The sequence below is a fragment of the Sorex araneus genome, chromosome 4, assembly GCF_027595985.1.
Source record: "Sorex araneus isolate mSorAra2 chromosome 4, mSorAra2.pri, whole genome shotgun sequence".
Classification (NCBI taxonomy): domain Eukaryota; kingdom Metazoa; phylum Chordata; class Mammalia; order Eulipotyphla; family Soricidae; genus Sorex; species Sorex araneus.
The window spans coordinates 179,420,617-179,445,808 of record NC_073305.1 but is presented as its reverse complement, the minus strand read 5'-3'; the positions used below and the strand labels follow the sequence as shown (position 1 = coordinate 179,445,808).

Below are 25,192 nucleotides of genomic sequence, written 5' to 3'. Positions count from 1 at the left end.
TTTTTTGGTGTTCATTTTTGTACCTGTTGCTATGCCTCCCCTAATATTCAGAACATTATTTTCTTATAGCTTCTTACTTTCCTCAGTTGCACTTTCATTATAGACGATTCTCTCTCTGATTTCTTCGTCATCTTTCCCATCTACTTTCCTCCCATTGAAATGACAGTATGTCTGTCTCATTTTGTTTGTTTTATTTGAGATTGGGGCCATCACTCAGCTGTGCTCAGGGCTTGTTCCTGGCTCTGAGCTTGCTCATGAATCACTCCTGTCAGGGCTTGAAGAACTAACTCTGTGGTGCTAAGAACCAAACCTGGGTCAGCAGCATGCAAGGCAAGGGCCTTGCCCCTGGCCTGTCTCTCTTATGCCTCTTTCACTCTTCTTAAGAGTATCTTAACTGCTTCATGAGAATAGATGAGCTGAGATGGCTGGATCCAGAGAACTACCTTCAGGGTGCACTGGGGTGGTCATTTTAGAGATGGTGATAAATAGAGTTTGGATATAATTTGAGGGCAGATGGAAGTGGATTTTTAGCATCCATATCACTGGTGAAGAAAAAATTTATAACTCTGCAGCTCAAAAGCTGAGCAATTGGAAAAAGGGAGATCCCACTAATTAAGGTGAAAATGCATGGGCAAGTTTGGGAGGGGAAAGTAGGAAATCAGGAGGAGCCAGGATAAGTAGGACATTTACCAGGCAGTGTTATGCTAGCATGGGTTGAGAGTGAACAGAGACAGCTCAGGATAGGAGAGTGAGTTTATTAAAGGCTCAGCGCTGAGGACCCCAAGTCAGAAGAGAAGAAGACTTGGAGCCCCGTTTACTGAGAGGGTCTCTCTTTTATCCTCTAAAGGTGGGCTACAAACTATGTACATTCTTCTCAGTGAAACAGGACATACAGAGGGACTTGGCAAAAGAAAAATAATCCATGCTCTTCTGAATGTGTGCCAGTCTCTATGGTATGAGATGGTATCTTATTGTAGTTTTTATTTGCATCTCCCTGATGACTAGCAATGTGGAACATTTTTTCATGTGCCTTTTGGACATTTTATTTGTTTTAGAGGAAATTTTTGTCCTGAGGATGCAAAAAAGCACAATAGAAATGACATCTGTACCTCTGTGTTCATTGCATCACTGTTCACAATAGCCAAAATCTGGAAACAACCCAAGTACCCTACAAGAGATGACTGGTTAAAGAAACTTTGGTACATCTACACAATGGAATACTATGCAGCTGTTAAGAGAGATGAGGTCATGAAATCTGCTTATAAATGGACAGACACCGAGCGTATCATGCTAAGTGAAATGAGTCAGAAAGAGAGGGACAGACATAGAAAGACTACACTCATTTGTGGTGTATAGAGTAACATCACATGAGGCTGACACCCAATGACAGTAGATACAAGGGCCAGGAGGATTGCCCCATAGCTGGAAGACTGCTTCATGAGCGGAGGGGAGAAGGCAGATGGAATAGAGAAGGGATCACTAAGAAAATAATGGCTGGAAGAATGAATCGGATGGGAAATGTGTGCCCAAAGTAGATAGTGGACCAAACATGATGACCTTTCAGTGTCTGTGTTGCAAGCCATAATGCCCCAAAGTAGAGAGAGAGTATGGGGAATATTGTCTGCCATGGAGTCAGGGGGAGGGTGGGAAAGGAGGGAGTATATAGGGGATATTGGTGGTGGGGAATATGCACTGGTAGAGGTTTGGGTGTTTGATCATTGTGTGATTGTAACCCAAACATGAAAGCTTGTAACTATCTCACGGTGATTCAATAAAAATAAAAAACAATCAATGCATCTTTCCCACATGGTATAGCCTTCAGGCGCTCATCAGGAAAACAGCCAGTGTCAGTGTGTCTCGCCTATTTGGTGCAGCCTTCAGGGTCCATCTTCTGTGTGCTCCCATAAATCTGCCAGGCCTAGAACACTCCCAGAAGTCCAGTGGGCTTGGTGGGCCCTTAACTATGTCAATTGGGGTCATAAAGGGAATGCTTCTCCCTCCCTTCTCTCGTTTAATTCAGGGGGTCAATTTCAATTTCTCAGTCCCCATCATATTTTCCTAGTTCTCATTAGTTTCATAATTCTGATTACACACAGCTTCTTATTTGCCATTCCAGTAGCAGTGGATTAGAAAAGGCAAGAGGTCGGGAGAGAGTTACAAGATCAAGAGAAATGTTCAGGATTAGGGGCACATAGAGAGGAGTTTAAAGTTCCAAAGGTAGGGTCTGAGGTTATAGTACAGCAGGAAAGGCACCTGCCTTCCTCATGGCCGACCCAGGTTTGCTCCCTGGCACCCCGTCTGATTCCCCAAGCCCCGAGGAGAGATTTCTGTGTGCCGAGCCCCGAGGAAGTCTGAGGACCACAGGTGTGACCCCCCAAACAGCAGCAGCAACAACAACCACAAATCCCGAGCTAGAGAAATCAGTTCAGGAAATACAGAAGAGAGAAAAGGATCCATCACTGAGCATGGCAGACTCTGAGCATGGCAGACTCCGATATAAAGAGATCAGAGAGGAGAAGATGAGCCAGCAGGAGGAGGAGAACATGTGGTGAGGGAATCCATTAACATCAGCTCCGGGAAGCCCACAGACACCTGCTTCAGGGGGTCGCTATTTTCAGTAGAAAGGTCACGGGGAGCCTTTTAAAATGCAGCTCATCCGTTTCCCTTCTCCGCTCAGAAAGGCTCCCCCTAGCTTCCATCTGCTCAAAATAAACACCAAAGCTTCTTGCAAAGACCGCTGGGGTCACAGATCTTGCAGTTTCCCCTCCTTTGCCTCTCTCACACCCCAGTTCTCTGGTTCAGCTGTTTCTGCCTACCTCAGTCTCTGGTGCAGTTTGCTGGGAACTCACAGTGCTGTCAGTTTGGTCAGCTCTCCCCAAAGCTCTCGTAGGTTTTTACCTTATTTATTTGGAGGCTTCCTGAGTAAGTTTAAGTTCAGAATTAATGTGCCTTGTAGTGAAGCGAAAGGTTGGTCATTAATACATAGCAACTTACAATGGTGTCTGTGTGTCGTCTGTCTTGTCGGACATTGACACACTGATGCCAGCTTTCTTTTATTAGTATTCACCTGGAATGTTGGTTTCCATTCTTATTTTCAACATGTACAGCTCTTGATGTTTTGAAATAGTTTTGTCACAAGCAAATGGCTCTAATTTTATTTGTAGCTCGAGCTGATGATCTCTGACTTTTGGCTATGAATTTATATTATATTCCTGTTATTTAGAATTTTTTTTGCTTTTTTGGGTTATACCTGGCGATGCACAGGGATTACTCCTGGCTCTGCACTCAGGACTTACTCCTGGCGGTGCTCAGGGGACCATATGGGATGCTGGGAATCGAACCCGGGTCAGCTATGTGCAAAGCAAATGCCCTACCTGCTGTGCTGTCACTCCAGCCCCCCCCCTTTTTCTTTTAAAGAATTCTTTATATAATTTGTCTCAACTATGTCTCTTTGCTTCTACATCCTCCCCTTCTTTTCTATATTTTTGATATTTACAAGTTGATTAACAAGTCTTTGGTTTATAATTAGTTTCCTTGTTTTGTTCTCTCTTCTTATGTGAGAACTTTAAAAACTCCGAAGTGACGTTGTCCTTAAAATTGTGCTACAGATACTTAAAAATCTTTAAGTGATCTTTGTCTTGACCTCTTTGACCAATATAGGAAGCTAAGAACATTTAGCAACAATGTTTTCTTCCTAATTTATAAGCTGCTGTCAAGTATTAAAGTTCTCCCACTTTAAACAACTTTGTTGCACCTGTTGTCACTCATGGTGATGTGAATTCTGTGCTTGGTATCTTTGCTTCTCTCTCTTTGTATGTGCATTTGCTTCCAAACAGGCCCATATTAGTCATCTTGGAGGATTCCTAGAGGATTCCAATGAAAATGTCTCAGAGTTCTCAGTTCGAATCTCTTGCTTCACTGGAATAGATATTTGCCAGGAAAATCAACTTTGCTTTTTGTTGTTTTAGAATCAGAGATCTGGCATCTTGTTTCACTGAAAGTTGAAGTCCTAAAGCACTTCATTTATTTCCTCTTAGTCCAGCAGTTGGAGCCCTAAACAGTGCTCCCTGTTTTCTTTTTGAGAGCAAGACAGCTTTTGAAAAGACACACTGATAGTACATTAGTTATAATTCTTTTATCTTCTGGTCAGACATGTTTTTGTTTTTATGTCTTGTCAAAGGTTTGTAATGACCCAGATGCTGAAAACTTTACAAAAGAAAAGCTTCTTTGAAGGCAACTGAACCTTTGAATATCTTGATATTCTCACAGACACCCTTCCCATACCCATGATTTCATGATTTAATACAGTCAGGTGTAGGTCACAGTGCAAAGGTGGGCATGGTGTTGGCGGTGAGTGTGCCTGGAGTCCCTCCAATTCCTCACTTGGAGAATCTCAGTCCATATCATAAGCTATAAAAATGTGTTTTGGAGTCAAAAGTGGGGGAGGAGAGAGAGAGAGAGATAGAGAGACAGACAGACAGAGATGGAGAGACAGAGAGACAGAGGAGAAGAAAGGAGAGAGGGAGGGGTAGGGAGAGAGACAGAGATACAGACAGAGAGACAGAAAGACAGAGACAGAGGCAGGGAGATAAAGAAGTAAGGAGTGAGGGAGAGGGAAGGGGGAAGGGAGGGAGGGAGGGAGGCAGGGATGAAGGGAGGGAGGGAGGGAGAGAGAGAGAGAGAGAGAAGTGCCTGAGAGAGAAATGCCTGCATAGAGGCAGGTGGGAAACTGGGAATATTGGTGGTGGGAAATGTTCACTGCTGAAGGGATGGGTGTTGGAACATTGTATAACTGTAACCCAATCAGGAATAACTTTGTTACTGTGTATCTCACAGTGATGCAGTCTTTTTTTTTTTTTTAAGTGTCTGGGTTTCCCAGAGAAGACATACAAATGGCCAGCAAGCTTATGAATTTATTATCAGGGAAACACAATTCTAAGTGATAATGAGATATCATCTCCTCAGTGAGAACATACATGTCAGTAAGACAGGAAACACTCAGTGTTAGTGGAATGCGGAGAAAAAGAACCTTCATTCACTGTTGGTGGGAATATCACTGTGGTCAGCCTCTCTGGTTCCCCCCAAAAGTAAGAAAAGAGCTTCCTTTAGGAATCTCCCTCAATCTCCCTTCCTGATAGCTCCCCCAACACACAATAAAAGGTTAATTCGAAGAGATAAATGTACTCTTATCTTTGTTATAGCAGGAATGGGGATAACACTCAAGTACCCGTTGGTATATCGGCACGATAGAATGCTACTCAACTGTCAGAAAGGATGAAAGTGGGGTCAGGGAGAAAGTACAGGGTTTAAAGTGGCTGACCCTGGATTGGTTCCCGACACCCACACAGCCCTTCCAGGATGGTGTGTCCCTGGAGGTCTGCACTGGGTGTGACTGACACCTCGGAGCACTGTTAGAGCGACTGGAGCATTCTCCAGCACTGCGGGGCCTATGAGCTCTACAGCCTTTGTCCTTCATTCAATCAACTTCTAGCTGACTGCAAATTGGCAGAAGGGACCCGCTGGGCCTCTGGAGTACCAATTAGGAGACTACCCCCAAAAAAGAATAGAGGAAATCTGTAGTTTGCTACAACTTGGATGGAGCTAGAGGGAGTCACTAAAATAATTCAGAGAGAGAATAAGTACCAGGGGACCACGCTGATCTTTGATGTAGAGCTACAAGACAAGGCACAGACAATAACGAATGGTGACAAACCCTTGGCTGTTGATTGCAGAGCTGATATTACCAAAGCAGAGACTGACTTGAAGTGACATGAGGACCGGGGTGGAGAGATCGGGGCTTTGTTTTTCCTTTTTGGGTCACATCCGGCAATGCACAGGGGTTACTCCTGGCTTATGCACTCAGGAATTACTCCTGGCAGTGCTCAGGGGACTATATGGGATGCTGGGAATCGAACCCGGGCCAGCCGTGTGCAAAGCAAACACCCTATCCGCTGTGCTATCACTCTAGCTCTGAGATCGGGACATTTTGGTGATGGAGAAGTCGTAGTCACTTTGTACATCAAATCCATCAGCAACTCACTATAAAATTTTAAATTCTACAAAGATAATGAATAAAAGAATAAAAGAGAAAGAAACGGGTCTAGATATTACAGAAGTGGTAGGACAAATGCTCATAGCAATAACAGCGGGACTGGACCTCCCTCCTCTCAATCAACTCCTGATTAGGCAGAGGGTCTCCTGGAATCCACTGGCTGGGGAGATACTGCTAGTCACCTACTGTGAAAAGGCATTCACAACAAAATGTAGGGGGATAGCAGCTGTTGGCCATTAACAGGAGAACTTACCCAAACAATTGAGTTGGTGGAGAGGAAGGCTGGCAGGGAGGGTGTTGGGGATTGGGAAGAGGGTATTGGATACAATGATGTTGGAATTATGTGCATAGGAAACCATTTTTTAAAATTTTTATTTTATTGAATCACCATGAAAAAAGTTACAAAGATTTCAGGTTTAAGTCTCAGTCATATAATGATTAAACCCCCACCCCTTCACCAGTGCACATGTTCCACCACCAAGCACCCAAACATACCCCCCCATTCCACACCCACCCCCTCACCTGCATGGCTAATGATCTTCACTTTATTCTCTCTATACTTTGAATACATTCAATATTTCAACAGAGAACTCACTATTATTATTTGGAATTTTCCCCCAACAATCAAACCTGCAGAAAAGGCATCATTTGATAGTTTGTTTTCCATTGCTGAGAATGAAGATTATGTGAGCTCACAGCCGCGAGGTTTTGGATTTCTGATATTTTAGCTCAGTTCACAGTCTAGATGCATTTCTAACGGAAGCCGCTGGGTGCCAAAATGGGTTAATAAACCTCCCGGATCATAGTCTTGAAGGAGCAGAGGGGCCTTTTTCGTGCTCGGCTGCTCAGGATCTCATCTGTGTAGAGAGCCGGGAAAACATTTTTAACAGAAAATCACAGAACTTCAATCAATTAAATCACAGAACCTCAACATCTGTATCACCATCACTCCATTGCTCATTGGTTTGCTTGAGTGGGCACCAATAACATCTCCATTGTGAGACTTGTTGCTATTTTTAGCATATTGAATACGCCACAGGTAGCTTGCCAGGCTCTGCCATGTGGGCAAGATACTCTCGGTAGCTGGCCGGGCTTTCCAAGAGGGACAGAGGAATCAAACCTGGGTCGGCCGCATGCAAGGCAAACGCCCAACCTGCTGTGCTATTGCTCCAACCCAACGTTAATCATTGTGAATCACAGAATCTCAATCAATTAAAAAAGTTTGAAATATAGTTTGACTGTGTGGTTTTCTACAATGTAGAAATCTCAAGAACTAAAAATAGTAATTCACTTCTCTGATAAACAAACATGACTTGAACTTTCAGTTTTACATTATGAGAAACTTCGTTCTTCCTCCCCTTCTATCAAATATCATTCTTATAGTTTTAGGATTTAAAAAGGTTATTTCTGCTTTCTCTGATTAATCTGCCAAGTCCTGCACCACTTCACTGAGCATCCTGGTGGCCCAAGTGAGTCTTCCTTACCAGGAATGACTCTGAGCTTCTGTCCCATTAACTCAGCTCTGGGGTAATGGCCTGCCTCTCCTTTTGCCTCTTTCTGGGACAAGTTTTGTGCACATTATAATATTCCAACTCAGGAAACAAGCAAGGAAGATTCAAAATGTATCTCAACAAATTGTTCAAGAATATGGAGTTCTATGTGGTTTATAAAAAAAAATTCTCTGGTAGGGAGCGATAATACAGCAGATAGGGCACTTGTCTTGCATGAGGCTGACCCAGGCTCGATCCCTGGCATCCCATACGATCCCCTGAGCACTACCAGGAGTAATTTCTGAGTGCAGGGCCAGGAGGATCTCCTGGGCATTGCCTGGTGTGACCCTCCCAAACTAAAACAAAGCAAAAATAACAAAAAAGATTCTGAGCCATCACCTTGGCTCTTCCCACTGTGAAATATCTGACACGTTCCTTCTGCTTGTCTGAACTCTTGTAACCACTCTGCGTCTTTTCAAGCTGCACTGTAATATGATTAACTTACTCTAGAGGGCAAGCACACCTCACTTTCTGCTAGCCACCCTGTGTTTCAAACAAAATCTAACAACTTCACACCCTTCTTTTGGCCAGGAAGGGGTTAAGTTAGTTGTGCTCAGTTTTAATGCTTTCTAAAGCCAGCTTATCTCCAATGAAGGAAGGAGGAAAATACCAACGTCGGATCCTTGATGGCAGCAATCCCTCTTTTCCTTTGGACCATGTGCCTTTAAAATGTCTGAATGCAATACAGAGCCCATGTCATGTGTGTTTTAAAGATGCCATCATTATTAGACTCAGCTCGAGCACCGGGCCTGAGAGTTAAGTGCCCGGGTCCCTGTACCAGCTCCGAGCTGCATATGGATGTGGCAGCGCAATCAAATTGTTGAACACGTTGACTCATCAGAGCGAGCTGAAAATGATGCTTCTCAGCCTTCTGTGAACATGTTGCTTCATTTTTCGTTTTTCAAAAAAAATTGTATCTTAGGATCTGCTGCAAAACACAGATGCCCATAAAAGAGCATTCCACGAGATCTACCGGACCAGGACTGTTAATGGGATCCCCGTGCCTGCTGACCAGCTAGAGGACATGGCTGAGAGGTAAGAGATTGCCTGGTTTTTACATGAAGTAGCTTTCCCCATGCTCAGTGGATGCTTTCCCCATTTCTTTTCAGTGCATCATTTTGCTTCACAGAGATGTTTAAATTGGGGACTTTAAAATCCAGCTCCCAGAGTCTGTGCTGAGCATGCCAGCATTTTAATATATTGTTAATTGAAAAGAGTAAAAAGCTAGATGCACTCACAGGCTGAAAGTCACAGGATGGTTCCCCCAGAGGCTGTATTTTTATTCAGTACTGTAAGGAACATTATGTAATATATTGCAAAAACAGCTTACAAAAGAAACGGGCGAGAGCTGTGTTGGCAGGAGGAGAGAACTAAATCAAAGACTCCAATCAATCAGGTTTCGCCTGGAAAGCCAGGGCTAGCAAGGAGTCAGACCTCCAGATAGCGATTGATCCGCCTGAGTGGATGGCAGTCTGCGTGGCATTTTTAGTGCTGACACGTAACAGGTTAAGTAAGCTGTGTTCCGTTACTATTAGTTACATTCTGTGAATTCTCGGTGTCTTATTTCTAGGTTTCATTTTGTTTCCTCCACGTCTGAACTACACTTAATGAAAATGGAATTTCTAGAATTAAAGTACCGTCTGCTCTCACTGCTGGTTCTTGCAGAGTCTAAGCTGAAGTCTTGGATCATCAAGTATGGGAGGCGAGAGTCGGTGGAGCTGCTCCTGCAGAACTACATCGTAAGTCTGCCTGGAGCTCCCAGAGCAATCGAGGACCCCTAGGTTTAGCTGCTGAAGCCTGCTGCTTGCCTGGAAGCAGTGATTTCAGGCTTGCCTTTCAGTGTGAAGGCTCTGTGTATTCTTAGGCGGGGTGGGGGCTAGCCTAAGTTGGTGAGTTTTCTCCAACAGTCTTAGGATTGTAAATCTGTATGTCATTCTTTGGAAATATCCTAAGGTTTGGCTGCATTAATTCTCTTAACTCAGGAGCCACTGTCACTGGCTTTATTGCTTTCAAAGAGTTTTTGCATGTTATGCCCACCACTTGGATTGTGAGTTAATGTTGAAAGGAAATGAATGAAAAGACTTTAGGATTGTCTGCATGTCCAGTGTAGAGCAATTATCAATTGTCCACATGGGTCTAGCTAATTCTTCTCTCTGTTAGGTCCAGCATGGGCTTTTTGTAAATTGGGGTTTAGGGTTAGCTTTTTCGTGTGTGTGATTTACTGAATTTCATTACTTCCTGTATGCACCCAGCACAAGTAAAGTCTTATCTATAAATCTCTGTACCAACTTTATTTTTTACAAAATCTCATATTTTAAGCAACCATATAGATATTCTTAAATCTACTTAGAATAGAAGCACTGAATGAATGGAAGTATTAGTTGTTCTGTAACCAGCAATTTCCATTTACATATAATTAAAAATTATAGTTATTACATGCAATTTGTTTTTCTTAAGCAGGTCAACCTAATATATTAGCAACACAAACTGCTTTCAAAATTCATGTTGTTTGAGAATCTCTGTCCTACAAATGTTCCATTTTTTTAACCAAAAACCCTAAATAATAAATTAATAAGAGTTCATGCAAATGCACAAATTAAAAATATAAGCTGACTTGTCCCAATGGCTCTATCACTGATGTCATTGGATACTTTGTGCCATTTACTCTTGCCTCTCTTTTCTTTTCTTTTTTTTAAGACAAAATGTTGAAAGTCTATTATTACTGGAGATTCCCAAACCAGAATAAGTTTGATTACCTTTAATGTTATTTTCTAAGTGACAAATGAGCATTTATTTATTTCTTTTCTTTTTTTGTTTTTTGGGTCACACCTGGTGATGCACAGGGGTTACTCCTGGCTCTGCACTCAGTAATTACTCCTGGCGGTGCTCAGAGGACCATATGGGATGCTGGGATTCGAACCCGGGTCGGCCGTGTGCAAGGCAAACGCCCTACCTGTTGTGCTATTGCTCCAGCCCCGAACATTTATTTTTAAAAAGACTTAACATCTGTAAATTTTTCTATATATTTTAATAAAATCGTCTCCAAATCATAGATTCAAATGTAAAATTTATGATAATTTCTTTTACTCATTGTTTGAGGTGCCCTCCCAGCAGTGCTCACTGCCTGGTACCTGTCTTGGCAGTGCCAAACCCAGAAGTGATAGGGAGTGTCATAGCTAGACCTAGTCGCACGAGAGGTTCCTGTGGTGCTGGGGATCTAACTCAGGACCTCATGCATGCGAGGCACCTGTTCTACGCATCTCTGACCACTTTTATCAATTTTTAATTATTTTGGAAAACAATAAAAATAAATCTAATTCATTTAAAATGTCAACCATCATATCAAACCTGCAAATACAGAACACAGATTATGCATTTCTAGTTTTCGGTTTTAGTCTTGGCCAATGAGATGCTGAGCTCAGTAAGTAATTCTCCAGGATCCATCTTTTTCTAAACTCTTTGAGGGGCACCAATCAGAGTGAAGCATCTAATGGGACCGTTTCCTTAGGGTCATGTTCCAACACAATGATGCTAATTCTCAGAACTTCTCAAATCAAGGATATGTAAATGGAGGGTGGCAGTTAGTGATTTTCAAAAGAAAAAATATCCTTCCTGCCTACTCCTAAAGAGTTCTCTAAGCTGCTAATTTTAAACTGCTTTGCAACTCACAATTCTTTGTGCAATTGCTAATTACCCAACAAATATAGCAATCATTAATAAGCTTTTCCTAATAGTCTTGTCCCCAGGTGAGCTACATGTATATATCATTCATGCTTCTTAAAAAAGCTCTGTAGGTCATTTTATTTTTTTCAATGGTTTGACTTGCTCTGGCTGACTGAATATTTTCCTTGTGCTAAGCTTTTTGCCTGTATCCTGTAGTATCCCACACCTCCCCATTTTTTTTCTTTTTTGGTCATATACAGCAATGCTCAGGAGTTACTCCTGACTCTGGACTCAGGAATTACTCCTGGCGGTGCCGGGGGACCATATGGGATGCCGGGGATCGATTTTCAAGGCAGATACCTTTCTCTCTGTACTAGCACTCTGGTCCCACACCTCCTTTCACTGAGGAACCAGATTATGCCTTGGAGGATATGTGGAGCCAGAATTTGAATCCACATCTTTTTGAATCAAAAGTTTTGCTGCTTAAATACTTAATATCCTTACTCTATAATAATAGTAGGTGTGAAAACATGATTTTGAAAGTTAGAAAACAAAATCATATGCTGGGGAGGTAGTACAGGGTTTAAGATGCTTGCCTCATATGTGGCTAACTCAGATTCAATCTCTAGCACCACAAAGCATCCCTGAGGCCCTACCAGGAGTGATCCCTGGGCAGTCAGGGCTAAGCCCTGAGCACTGTCAGACATGGCCCCAAAACAACAGCAGCAGCAACAGCAACAAAAAACATTAAAATAATCTCTTGTCACAAGTTTTTAAAAATGTAGGTAACATAAATAAATGATTGTGCCATTTAATGTTGGCTCTTAACTGAAAATACTTTAATTCACATTCCATAACTCTGATAGTTTGGGGGAGAAAGGGATGAGGAAGAGATGTTTGTGGGACTCTGTCACACAGAAATTGTTGAATATGGCTCAGTTATTTCATCAACACAAGACTATAAATATCTTAGTTTCTGGAAATTTAAACTTTTCCCAAAAATATAGTAGTAGAAACAATAATCATGGAACAGTGGGCATATTTCTAAAGAACAAAGACTGCCATATTGGTTTCCTTCTAGCTAATACCTTCTGAAACTTTTCTTAGCATTTTGGAATTTTGATGAAGATCATTTTCTTTAGAATAGAATGTTTTAAAGAGCAGGAAGATGTCCAAATAAAATCATGAAGTCAGTTTCTTAAGTGAAATGCTTTTCTTGGTTTCTGAATAAATTTATTGTAATGAGCCATATGCTACTACATAATCTAATAACCAAATAATATTCTGGATGTAAAAGTTCCGTAATTATCTTCTCCAGAGTCTGAGTTCTCAGTTCTGTCTTATTTTATCTCCAAAATGAGATGCTATTTTTTTTTTTAGAGAAGTCGAGAATCTGCATCCTATTTCTCTCTCTCAAAGGAGGTACTCAGCTATGAACTGCTAAGTTCCCAAGGAAGTTTGCGGAAGTCAAACACTTCTCCAGAACTTGTTGACTGATGTAGTTCGCATGCAATTGACCAGAGATTGCATACTGTCATATAATGCCAAGGACAATTTATTAGAACTGTTCTTTATGTGCCCATGTTAGTAAACACAAAATTCAATTTTTACTATGGAAGAAACAAAAGAACATCTCACTCTTTTAGACAAAACAAGAGCTCTGGAGCCAGAGAGATGCTTGTACACTTGTTGGACACTTGTTTTGCCTAAGACCAACTCCAGACTCACCCAGGTTCAACCCCAGCACTGTATATGGTTCCCGAAGGCCCCGTTAGCGGTGATTCTTGAGCTCAAAGCCAAGAATGGACCCTGAGCACTGCTGGGTGTGACCAAAAGAACAAAAACAAACAAATAAAAACCAAAACCCAGAACCTTCTAAATGTGGATTGTGTCAATTCAACATTAGTACTATGAAAATTTGCTTTATCATGTGTATTTATGTTTTCAATTCTGTCAGTTCTTATACGATGACTCCTCAAAGTAAATGAATTTTTATATCTTGGTTGGGATGTAGCTCATGGTTAATGTGCGTATATGTACATAGAAGATCCTGAGTTTTGTACCCAACACCAAAAGTGCAGCAAGCCAAGCAAACAAAAGCAATGATTTGATTGGTCTCCTTTGAATGAAATGGATTGCCTTTTTATTAATTATACCTACATTTTTCTCATTCATAGAAATTTAATCAATTCCACTAACAATTCGGGGTTTGTGGCATAAAAAGGTGTCTCATTTTTCTTGAAATACCATCAGCTTTACCCCTGTCTCACGTTTTTGAACTTGTGTTGTTTAATGGAGCCACTTGGTAGTCAAAAAGAGAAATAATTCGAATAAGCAATTAAATTTTTGAAAACAAGGTATTTTTCTTTAAATTGCTTGCATTTTCATTCCATGGAAAATTTAAAAATATGTTAATGAAGCCTATGTCAATAATGTCAGACCCAAAATTATAATGCATAGCTATTTTCTTATGATTTAAATTAATTTGTTACCTAACTTGATTAATTAATTTGTAAGCTGCTTCCCTTGCATACAGCCATCCTGATTTCAGCCCCTGACACTGTATATGGTCCCCCAAGTCCTGTCAGGAGTGATCCTTGGGCACAGTCAGGAGCAAGCCAGGTGTTGATCCAAATCCTCCAAAAACCTTTTAATCTCTAGCAACAGCATATTTTTTTCTTCTGCTTCGTATAAAGATTATTCCCCATGTCTTTGACATTTAGAACAATTATTTTTTCATTGGTTTCTTGAAATTTGTGCCCAAACTAACTGAAGATTGTTTTTCAAACTCTGTAAAGTAGATTTATTTCTTCTATCTTGCATACAAACTGACTTTCTTTTTTATTAAATCATATCTTGGTTACTTGGTTAAATTGATGAAGAGTTAGATTACTATAAATGGTTTTTCCCCAGTTGGGGAACAGGGAAAAATTATTAGTATAGAACAAAAGGCTAAGCAATAAAATTAACCAGACTTCAATTGTCTTACTCTAGTTTCAAACAAAAGCAATAGTCTATTAATTTATTAATGAATAAAGTACAAATCCGGGAACCCCACACCTCAGCTAACTCACAGTTTTGTCTCTCCGCTATGTTCTGAAGAATAATTGTTATGAAAGTACAAATGTCTAACAAAACTACAATGATACAAAATGTGTTATATCTATAACTCTTCATGCTCTCTTTTAATATGATAGACATTTAATTAAGGCAGTCTTGTCATGTCAACAAAACTTCCATATCAAGAGTTTTATACATATGAACAAGATTTTGCATCTTCACAATTAAGCAACTAGTCAGGATTTCACCTGGGTTGTGAAGACTAATTTAACCTTTTATAATATGACACATCAAGTCTTTTAGTGGGCTCAATTCACAGGAACTAATTATGCTATTAACAAAAAATGAAAGAGCCATTGATGATATGTTGCTAATTATAATCACATTCATTTTCTTCTTTAAAGGAGTAGGAATATCTTTGGAATAGGAGATGTTCTATATTACTGAGAGCTAGTAGCAATAAAAATTACCTAAGGATTTTTTTTTTGCTTTAAATTTTATATACCCTATTTACTTATTTCATTATTATATACACATTATATGGATATGTTTAATTGTGTCTTATCTGTAATTTTTATACTAGGTGATAAAAATATGAAATCATGAATAACATGTCTAGAATATATGGGTATTTATATTTTTGTACTTATAAATGCTTTGTACCTACTTTCTATTTTAAAGGAAGTATTTTTGCCTTGTGCTATTTATTTATAACCTGAAGTCCCTCATAGCCGTCATTCATCTGAATTAATCTTCAAAGAACAGAATTCCACAGCTAAAACACAGTGGTACACATTAAAATGTTCTTCCAAATTTAGTGCTTTCTAAATGTGAGCCCTAGGATCTCTGAAGAAACTTCTCTCTTCTGAAAACAAAGCGTTGGGTGAAGAAGAAATAAGCCATTTGCTCAATCTAGTGCTGAATTAGAATCAAAGACATGACTCAACTTACATGCTCTCTATAAGCTTAGGTTTATTTACAGTAGTGTAATGAATTTGATATTTTTAATGAGATTGCTATCACCCTGTATTTATCTGCTTGGAAAAAAATAAATTGCCTTTGACATTCTCCATAAGCTGCCACCTCTAACTGTTTTCCTGTTTCCAGTCTTTTATAGAAAATAGCAAGTTCTTTGAACAATACGAAGTGACTTACCAGATCTTGAAACAGACAGCTGAGATGTATGTCAGAGCTGATGGCTCAGGTAAAAGTGACAGAATTTCTCTAGTGTTGAGTATAGCAGAATCTTGAATCTCCCTGGTTCTCTAGGACCAGATCCCTTTTAGCTTCTGCTGGATATTTTTGTGGCCATGCGATTGTCCATGAGACACAAAGTGGAGTCCATCTTCTTGGCTTTTGTACAACAACTAGCCTACATCATTGTTCTTCCATATGTGCTCAAATTTCTGTGGGTAATTTTCTGAAAGCAGAACATTCATTCATTCATCAAACCTACTTTCCATTCTAAGGATTAATAGCAAACAGGGACTCATCATCATAGCAAATAAGCGAAAGCTCAATTTATTTCTTGCAGATGCAACTTTACCTTATAAATGAACATATTTGTTGAAAATAAAGTATAGCACTTGTGACTGAATCCATCCATTCTAATGCATCTACAATGTGAGCAGATGCCTGCGACATTTATTCTGTCCTGCTGGCCAGAAATGTAAACCACATATTCATTTCTTTAATTTTCACGGATGAAATATATTAGTAGTAATCAATTGTTATTTGTGCTAGCAGAAACTGAAATTCTAATATATCTATTGACTATAGAATCTCAAGAAGGATCGCGAGTGTCCACTGGTGTGTAAGACCCTACAATAACATATACTGGGTTTCAGATGTCAAATCAGGCTAATAGTTGATGCTGTGTATTGCAGTGGAAGAGGCTGAGAATGTGATGAAATTCATGAATGACACCACTGTCCAGTGGAGGAACCTCTCGGTTGAAGTCAGGAGTGTAAGGAGCATGCTGGAGGAAGTAATTGCCAACTGGGATCGATATGGCAACACTGTAGATAGCCTTCAAGCCTGGCTGGAGGATGCTGAAAAAATGCTGAGTGAATCAGAACTTGCCAAAAAGGTGAGGTGGCTTCTTACAGAAATTCAAGAGTCCATGGGAGGTATCTAAGTGTCGTTTTCAGAATTGTATACATTTGCGAATGTGATGCAGGAATGCCGAGTTTGCCTGCGAAGCTGTGTGCCTCCAGATTAATAAAGTACCATGCACTCATCTAATAAACACACCACTCAATAGAGCGTTTCATTCGCCCTATTGGTTCCTTTGCTGACCAATGGGTGTTGAGCATTGCATTTAGAAGGCAGTTACTGAGAATGGTCTACGGGATGGAGGGGAGGCTGTGCTAAGCAATGAGCAGCAGAGGGCGCTCTAGTCAATATAGGGTCTTAAAGGGAGGATGACTTAGGACCCCAAGGATCAAGGGTTTTTCAAATCTAAGAGCGGGTTGAAAAGGACTTTGTGTCATCTGCAGTTACTGAGTTTGCATGATGGCAGTTGAACAGATGGGTTCACATTTTGTCTTTCTGGATATTCTTTTTAGGATATCATCAGCCTTCAGTCAATTGCTTTATTCTTAGTAGGAGCGATTTTATTTTCTTTTGATCAGGGGTATACTTATGCGCACAAAAGTGAGTTTTACCTTAATGTCAGTTACATTAAAATAGCACATGAAATGGGTTCATCCTTTCTAGATGCTTCTTAATGGGAACTGACATTTTCTCGTGGAAAATCAATTCCTATGTAAAGGGTATTAAAATACCAGGTTCCCATTAAGAAGCAAGCAGAGCCTGAGCCTTAGAATTCCCCTTCAGGTGGGTTTATCTGGGGCTGGAGCCATTTAGCACAGTGGATAGGGCGTTTCCCTTGCACTCTGCTGACCTGGGTTCGATTCCGAGCACCGCCAGGAGTGATTTCTGAGTGCATGAGCCAGGAGTAACCTCTGTGCATTGCTGACTATGACCCAAAAAGCAAATTAAAAAAAGGGGGTTCATCTGTTTTTGTTTTTGTGTTATCCTAGTAAGAGTATAATTCTGAATGTCTGACCATTCTATAGTTCCCAGAGGTTACATAATCTGGTGTCACTAAGGACCACAAAGCTGTAAAACCACATAGATGTGGACTTCTCTGGTTAGATCAGTATGCCTTAAAAGATATCAGCAAGGTTAATTTCATCCATGAAAATATAACTATCAGGAACAGAAGTGTTCTCTCTATTTATGTGGGGCACCATCCCACACAAAGGATTATGAAATGGATTTTTTAATTGTCTTTAATAACCTTGATTTTTACTGTGATGCTCACACACACACAATATCAAATGGAAAATGTTTCATTGCCAAGTATGTGACCCTAAATACAGAAAAGAAGGATGATGTATTAAGTGTTCTTTTCATAGATATTTAATTTGTAAAAGTTCTCTTTTGACAATTCATCCACATCGATGCTTATGATCTGGATGTGCCATATTAAGATTTTAAAATAAAAAGTAATAGATCAAATGCCTATTTACAGTTTCTTCAAAGTAAATCTGCTTATTTCCTTAAAATGTTACATCTTTTATTTGGCTCTGGCATCTGAAGATTTTGCCAAAAAATAAAAACCTTGTAAACCTTGTACTCATAGAAATTCATCCTTTTTATCCATAAAACTAGAGGTTTTAATAATCACCATATTTTTGGAAAATAATATCATTATATTTTTATCTATCAAATAATCATGGAAAATAATTGTCATATTTTTGTCTACTAAAAGATAAGGCATAGAGATTATGAAGACATAGCATTTCTAGTTCTTTTTAAAATGCATTTAAAACTTGTGTTTTAAAAGAGATTTAAGATTTTTCTTTAAATATTGCGCCATATTATTGCTCATTTGTTGATTTCAGTTTTCTCTTAGCCTGATCACATTCGCACCCTCCATGAATTTTTGGTTTATGGTTTACATGAATGTGCATTGTTTGTTATTCAGGACTTTTTTCGAAATTTGCCTCATTGGATTCAACAACACACAGCCATGAATGATGCTGGCAACTTTCTCATTGAAACATGTGATGAGATGGTTTCCCGAGATCTAAAACAGCAATTACTCTTGCTAAATGGGCGATGGAGGGACCTGTTTATGGAAGTCAAGCAAGTAAGTCCTTCAACTCTGTATCCTCCGAGAACATGCCTGCATCTGAACTGTGATCCCAAAGAAGTTGTTTGCAGATTATTGAGAAAGCATAGGCAAATTAAGGCAGAGTACAGATATGTTTAGCATTGTTATGTTTAGATTTGCAATAGAGAGATAGTATAGAAGTATATCATTTGGTTAAGGATTATATTAGCCCATCAGGCAAATGTACATGGAATGTTTTGTGTTTTGAATCACGATTCTCAGCTTCAAAACTCTTTTGTCATTTCTTGGGAATTGGGCTTCCAGCAAATGTATCTCAAATAAAAGTGAAAATTAGTCTTCCTAAATTTTTTTTAAAATTGAATCACTGTGATTACAAGGTTATTGCAATCATAGTTAGAAGGTTGTTCATAATTGTTTCAGTCATATCATGTTCCAATACCCATCCCTTTACCAGTGTACATTTCCCACCTCCAGTGCCCCCAGTTTCCCTCCGTCTACCCTCCTCATCTGCCCCTGCCCACTCTTCTTCTTTTTTCCTTCTCACTCTCTCCCTCTCTCTAAAATTAGTTTTCACCTACAACTCCCAAGTCTGTACGATCGGCACAGTGATTTTCAATGTCGTCGTTTCTGTTTTACTTTACAGTATGCTCGAGCTGATGAGATGGACAGAATGAAGAAAGAATATTCTGAGTGTGTCAATACCCTGACTGATTTTGCAACTGAAGCTCATAGAAAATTTTCGGAACCCTTAGAAGTCTCTTTTATGAATGTCAAGTTATTCATTCAGGACTTGGAGGTAAAGGAGGTTTCTGGATCACGAGGTGAAAAACCTATTGTTCAATGGAAGTAAAGATTGGGGAAGTTACCAGGGTCTTCGTAAAAGAGCTTTTCATGTTTTCATGTCTCTCGATCATTATTTTAATATGTGTACCCATTCTGGTCTGTACCTCTCATAAAAAGTAAATGTAAACTTCCTTCAAGTTAGCTTTTGAATTTGAAGACAAGTTTTTATAGTTAGATTATAAAACAATAGGATAAAATGGGAGGTACCTATAAATAATAATCCCACATAAAACCCTTCAATAATAAGGATTGGCTAAATTTATTATTTACATATTTTGAGTAGTCTGCATGATATATTGGAAGAATATTTAATGGCATATAAACTTATTGCAATGTGCTGTTTAAAAAAAAGCAAAAACTTGGGGCTGGAGCGATAGCACAGCGGGTAGGGCGTTTGCCTTGCACGCGGCTGACCCAGGTTCGATTCCAAACACCCCATATGGTCCCCCAGCACCTCCAGGAGTAATTCCTGAGTGTAGAGCCAGGAGTAACCCCTGTGCATCACTGGGTGTGACCCAAAAAGCAAAAAAAAAAAAGCAAAAACTCATTTTTTAATAAAAACTGTTTAAATAGGTACGGTAAAGGAGCTTAATTAAAAAGTTGAAAGGAATATAAGTAATTTAATTTTTACTTATCCTGTTATCTCTAATTTATATAATTGTATAATGATGATTCATTAGTTTTTAATAGAAAAAGTATGTTGTGTAATTTTTAAGTTAGATGAACTACCACAAAGTTTTAACATGTATTTACCTTGTATAGTATGTGCATTAATATTTTTTGTGCATTAATATTTATTTTATAAAATATAAAAAGTTATTTAATTTATTTTATGACAATTTCAGGGTTTTATTCATTTTAGAGGAAAGGTTTTTTTATGCATATGAAAGGATCAGTGAATAGTATACAGGTTTTCCCGTTATTCAAATTAGACAGTCTGTGAAGCTGTTTATAAGTTTATAAATGTTTGAGCACTCTCAGACTGCAAAAATAACCTACAAGGGGCCAGAACAATAACACAGCAGGTGGGGAACTTGCCTTGCATATGTCCCTAACCTGAGTCCCACATCCCACATAGTCCACTGACCCTACTGGGAGTGATCCCTGAGTTCAGAGCCAGGAGTAAGCCCCAAGCACCATGACCAAGTATGGCTCAAAAACAAATGAAAAAAATAGTAACAAATAAATGTGCAAGTTAATTTGCTTGCCCTTCAAACCCAGGTTATCCCTTGAATGCTGGCCCCATTGCTGGTCCCTGTGTTTTTTTACTGGCCTATTTCCACTCTGAAGAAGCCTGCATTTTCTCTTAAACACATATTTCCCTCTTTCTCTCCCCTCATATGTTTCTAAATAAGTTTCAATAAAAACTACCTTCTTCACCAAAAAAATAAATAAAATGAAGTAACTACCAAATCACACAAAATGATGCAGAAAAGCTAAAGTCTCATGAGCATATTGTAAAATGGGGTGATCGAATACTAACTCAGCCTGAGTAAAGTTGCTCCCAGGGAACCAGCCCGGTGGAGCCCTTCATTTCTCTTGTTCAGTAAAAATAAATAATGTTCCAGGGCTGGAGTGATAGCACAGCAGTAGGGCGTTTGCCTTTCATGCGGCCCACCCGTGTTCGATTCCTCCGCCCCTCTCGGAGAGCCCGGCAAGCTACCGAGAGTATCGCGCCCGCATGGCAGAGCCTGGCAAGCTACCCGTGGCCTATTTGATATGCCAAAAACAGTAACAATAAGTCTCTCAATGAAAGACGTTACTGGTGCCCGCTAGAGCAAATCGATGAGCAACGGGATGACAGTGACAGTTCCAGATCATTTATTTTGATTCATTTTATTTGTTGGGCTTGGCTCACATCCAGACCCCGTGGTCAGGGGCTACTCCTGGTTCTATGCTTCGGGGTCTCCCCCAGTGGTACTGGATGCAGGACTCAGACAAGAGATGACGTTATGTGCAAGGCAGCATTTTAACCTCTTGGTCTTTAATAGAAACCAAATGATTGTAAACCAGATCTACAGGAAGTGGGGGACCCCTGACTCTCCAGAAGTTGGTTAGGAGCATGGGGTTTCAAAGAGTGTTTGCTGAGCTTCTGCCCAGCCTTCTGTGCAGTCTCTGAATGAAAGGCACTGTGCCATGTGTCAATTGACTGTTTCGGGGATTCATGCAGGATATTGAGCAGAGGGCGCCTTTGATGGATGCACAGTACAAGATCATCACCAAGACGGCTCACCTCATCACCAAAGAGAGCTCTCAGGAGGAGGCCAAGGAGATGTTGACCACCATGACCGGGCTCAAAGAGCAGCTTGCCAAGGTGAGAAAACGTTGGCCACACCGGGTGGGAATCAAGCCCACCTTCCGCTCGCCTCTCCCCTCCCCCATCTCAAGAGCATTTCCTTCTCTTGTTAGGTACTCTGCTCTTGATTCCTGTGGGGGGTGTTGATGGACTCCATCACGGAGTCCTGGTATTGTGGCTTTTTAGGACAAAACAATGAAATGGATGTCATTTATTACCTCTGTGAATTTAGAAGTACTCCTAACTGTATTTGAAGTGAAAGGTGGTCTTTAATGGGGGCAGGGGTTGAGATTAGATAAGCTGCTAAGTGTCATATGACAAATAGAGTGGGGAGAAGGAATTTATATATTTAAAAGAGCTAGAATTCCCAAATGTGCTTTTTCTTGAAATTTAGTTGGCGAACCTCCACTCTGAGAGGCCTTATGATATCTTTTTCTTCTTGTGAAGCCACAGAGCTGTGAAAGTGTTGGCCTCTGCACCTTGGAAGAGCTTGCGTTCAGTTCAAAACACAGGCACGGAAGCCACTGAGAGCAGGACAGTCAATGAGTGTCAAGTATTACACAGAAACTCTGTTCTGTTGAAATTTTTTTCTTAATATTTTGGAAATTCCATTGGGGTTTTAAAATATCCATCTAAAGCTGAATTTGGTCAAGACAGCAGTTTGCAAGGTCCATTTTGATAGTTAACTTCTGGTGAAAAGCAGGCAGGATTAGACAAAAAAAAAAGCCCAGAAAGAAAGTAGAAGGGTTAGGAAAGAAAGGAAAAGGAAGCAAGAACAACAGTTGATGTTAGAGGAGTCTGGATGAAAGCGACAGTTGGGAACAAGTGACAGGCAAGCAAAGGAGTCAGCAGTGGAGGGACTCTGATCTTTGGCAAACTGGCACCTGGTATTTGTGCTAGAATGTTGGCTCTTAGTTGTTTCTGTCTTTTTGGGTCTCACCCATGATGCTCAGGGTTTACTCCTGGCTCTGCATCCAGAAATTACTCCTGGTGGTGCTCAGGGGACCATATGGGATGCCAGGGATGCAAACAGGGTCGGCTGCATGCAGGGCAAATGCACTCCCCTCTGGCCTCTAGAATGTCAATTTTTGATAATTTTTATTTTAACAATCAAATTAAATAGTTTCCAAATATTGAGTACAATTTGTTCAACATTTAAGTTGGGTGGCCTTCAAATCTTGATAAACTTCAGAACCCAAATGGGCGTGGCTGTATATCCTGGGTGAGGTTTGGTGATTCAGGAAACCTCAGAGAGAACAAAACCAGTCGTTTTTATTTTTTATACATAGGCCAGTCATTTGTTTTTTTTTAAATTTTCACTGCTACTTCAAATATAATATCTTCATAAATTTTCTCTTACATCTAGGAAAGAGGTGCAATGTCCTGATATTTTATCTTAACAGATTTTCTAGAATGGGTTTAGTAGTGAGTCTTGCCGCAGTACAGGGATGACACTGTTTTGGTGAGTTTATCCTCTAGGCAGAATATCTGAGAACATGAGAAAATGAAGGGGGAAAATTATCTCTCAACAAGTACTTTGCTCCTTCCTTGGTTTCCAAGAGCATTAATAGTTCTTTGGGAACAACTATAGGTGAAATGAAATGAAAGGGAGGCTGGATCAGGAAGTTCTTGCAGAAAAGTGTGGTCTTGGATTTCAACATAACTAATTAAGACAGATGCTGTCTGGAAAACAATCATTGCGGTCTCCTCATGAAGACAGAGATGATACAAGTGGATAAAGCAACAATCTGTCTTAGACTACAAGTGACAGATGAAGGTTCTGGTGCTTCTCACTCGGGAGATAGTCCCTAGCGTGGGAACCTCAAAGAAGAACATGGTCCCAGAAAGAAGCATTTGGGAGGAGTAGGAAGTGCATTCACAGAGAGCAACTGAGCAAGGGGGAGGCTGAAGGCACAGATATGCCTTGGAGAAATGAGACAGCATATTTATCGGTTTGTCCAGAGTTAAGGGCTCAAGAGGGACCACTCTTTAAAAAAAAATGTCGGAAGGCACACATTCATCTCCTAATGAAAGCTATGCCTCTCCTCAGTTAGATTCTGAAGCCAATATGAATGAAAATGGATTGTATAATTGATAAAATGGAATGGGGAAGTTCAATCCAGATGGGCTAGTTGGACAAATGTTCCTGAGAGAACTCAAAATCTTTTATGTAATGCCTGTCTGGTACAATAATGTTTCTTTGACGTCAAAATCTAACAGTCCATAAGACATGACAGGGAAGTCTCTGGCGCTCCATGTTCGCTAATGAGACTCTCACAAGGGAAAATGTTCCTGAGGCCCAGCGTCAGGGCCCTGAGCTCCAGGTGCTTCTTGGTGGCCAATGGAATTGTTCTCTTTGTATTTTTAAAGGTTAAGGAATGTTGCTCCCCACTCCTTTCTGAGTCTCAGCAGCTGTTGGTTCCATTGGAGGAACTAGAGAAGCAGATGACATTCTTCTATGAGTCTCTCGGGAAGATCAACGAAATTATCACGGTTCTTGAACGTGAGGCCCAATCCAGTGCTCTTTTCAAACAAAAGCATCAGGTAAGGGAAAGAAGCCCCCCTTGAAATCAATGTGAACCTGTGTTGTCAGAGGAAGATGCTTCAAGTGACACAAGTTCAGTTAGAATAAGAAGTGACTTTCTAGAATAGTCCTGGCGACTCAAAACAAAAATGCCTGTCTTGTCCGAAGTCAATAACCCTATCCATACATTTACCTAACCCTATGCAAATACTTATATATGGTCCCTACCAGATGTGTCTCATGTATAGAATATTAAACATGATCACTGCCAGTGGCCGCTCAGCCCCAGTGGGCCCACACAGCATTTCCTCACTGACTTTGAATCCCAATAATTAGGCCATCAGTATGGGTCAGAGCACTGTGAGCCCTGTTAGAAGCTGCCCCTATTAAAGAATGACATACTTGGGGATATTTCTGTCCTTAACATAGAGAGACTAGACATATTTCTAAATAAAGAGATCATTGTATACCATTTCTATAGCACAGTTCATATCTTAAGTCTTAGGGAATTTTCCCTTTGCCCTTAGGGCTCGGCGAGTCTATGCAGTCATCTAATTCTGTACGTGTCTCTGATGTGGCCATCATTACCGTGGCCTCTTTTTCACAAAAGCAGAACTGTGTGCAGAAAAGTGTTCTCCTGTGAGTCGCGCAGTTCATGGATTGACTCAGTCGGTTTATTATACTAGTCGGTTTATCATCCGTTCGAAGAAGGGTGAAGGTAATAGGCAAAAGACTCACTACCCCATGAATCGAAGTGGATGCTTAGCAGGACGACAGCATCTCTCGAGGAGAGAGCTTTGGGTCAGGGAGATGGTGCAGTGGTTAGAGGCACATGCATCTGACTCAGGTTGGCACCCCAATACCACATAGTGAAACGAGCACTACTAGGGCCAGCCTTGTGGCCCCCATCACTGCAGGGACCAGACAGTGCTACTGGCTTGGTGAATGGGGAATGACCCTAGAGTCCTGTGCCCTGCTGTCCCCAGCCTCCAAGGTAGAGAACGGTGACCTTAGATCTTCTAGAGAAAGCCTCCAAGTGGAGGTGATTGCATCTGAACAG

General features: G+C 40.4%; 1 protein-coding gene across 17 annotated transcripts in view; it reads left to right on the top strand.

Moving 5' to 3' along the window:
• Positions 1–25,192, top strand: part of SYNE1 (spectrin repeat containing nuclear envelope protein 1) — a 561,745-nt gene that overhangs the window by 172,104 nt on the left and 364,449 nt on the right. For 15 of the 17 annotated variants that reach the window (XM_055134197.1, XM_055134196.1, XM_055134206.1 and 12 more), the window contains 8 exons: positions 8,525–8,637; positions 9,173–9,341; positions 15,433–15,529; positions 16,212–16,414; positions 18,320–18,484; positions 19,113–19,265; positions 21,483–21,626; positions 23,979–24,152. In XM_055134197.1, coding sequence (XP_054990172.1) covers positions 8,525–8,637; positions 9,173–9,341; positions 15,433–15,529; positions 16,212–16,414; positions 18,320–18,484; positions 19,113–19,265; positions 21,483–21,626; positions 23,979–24,152 — 1,218 coding nt within the window. Of the gene's footprint in view, positions 1–8,524; positions 8,638–8,953; positions 9,113–9,172; positions 9,342–15,432; positions 15,530–16,211; positions 16,415–18,319; positions 18,485–19,112; positions 19,266–21,482; positions 21,627–23,978; positions 24,153–25,192 lie in introns of those variants that run through there. The other 2 variants (XM_055134211.1, XM_055134212.1) reach the window with 2 other exon arrangements.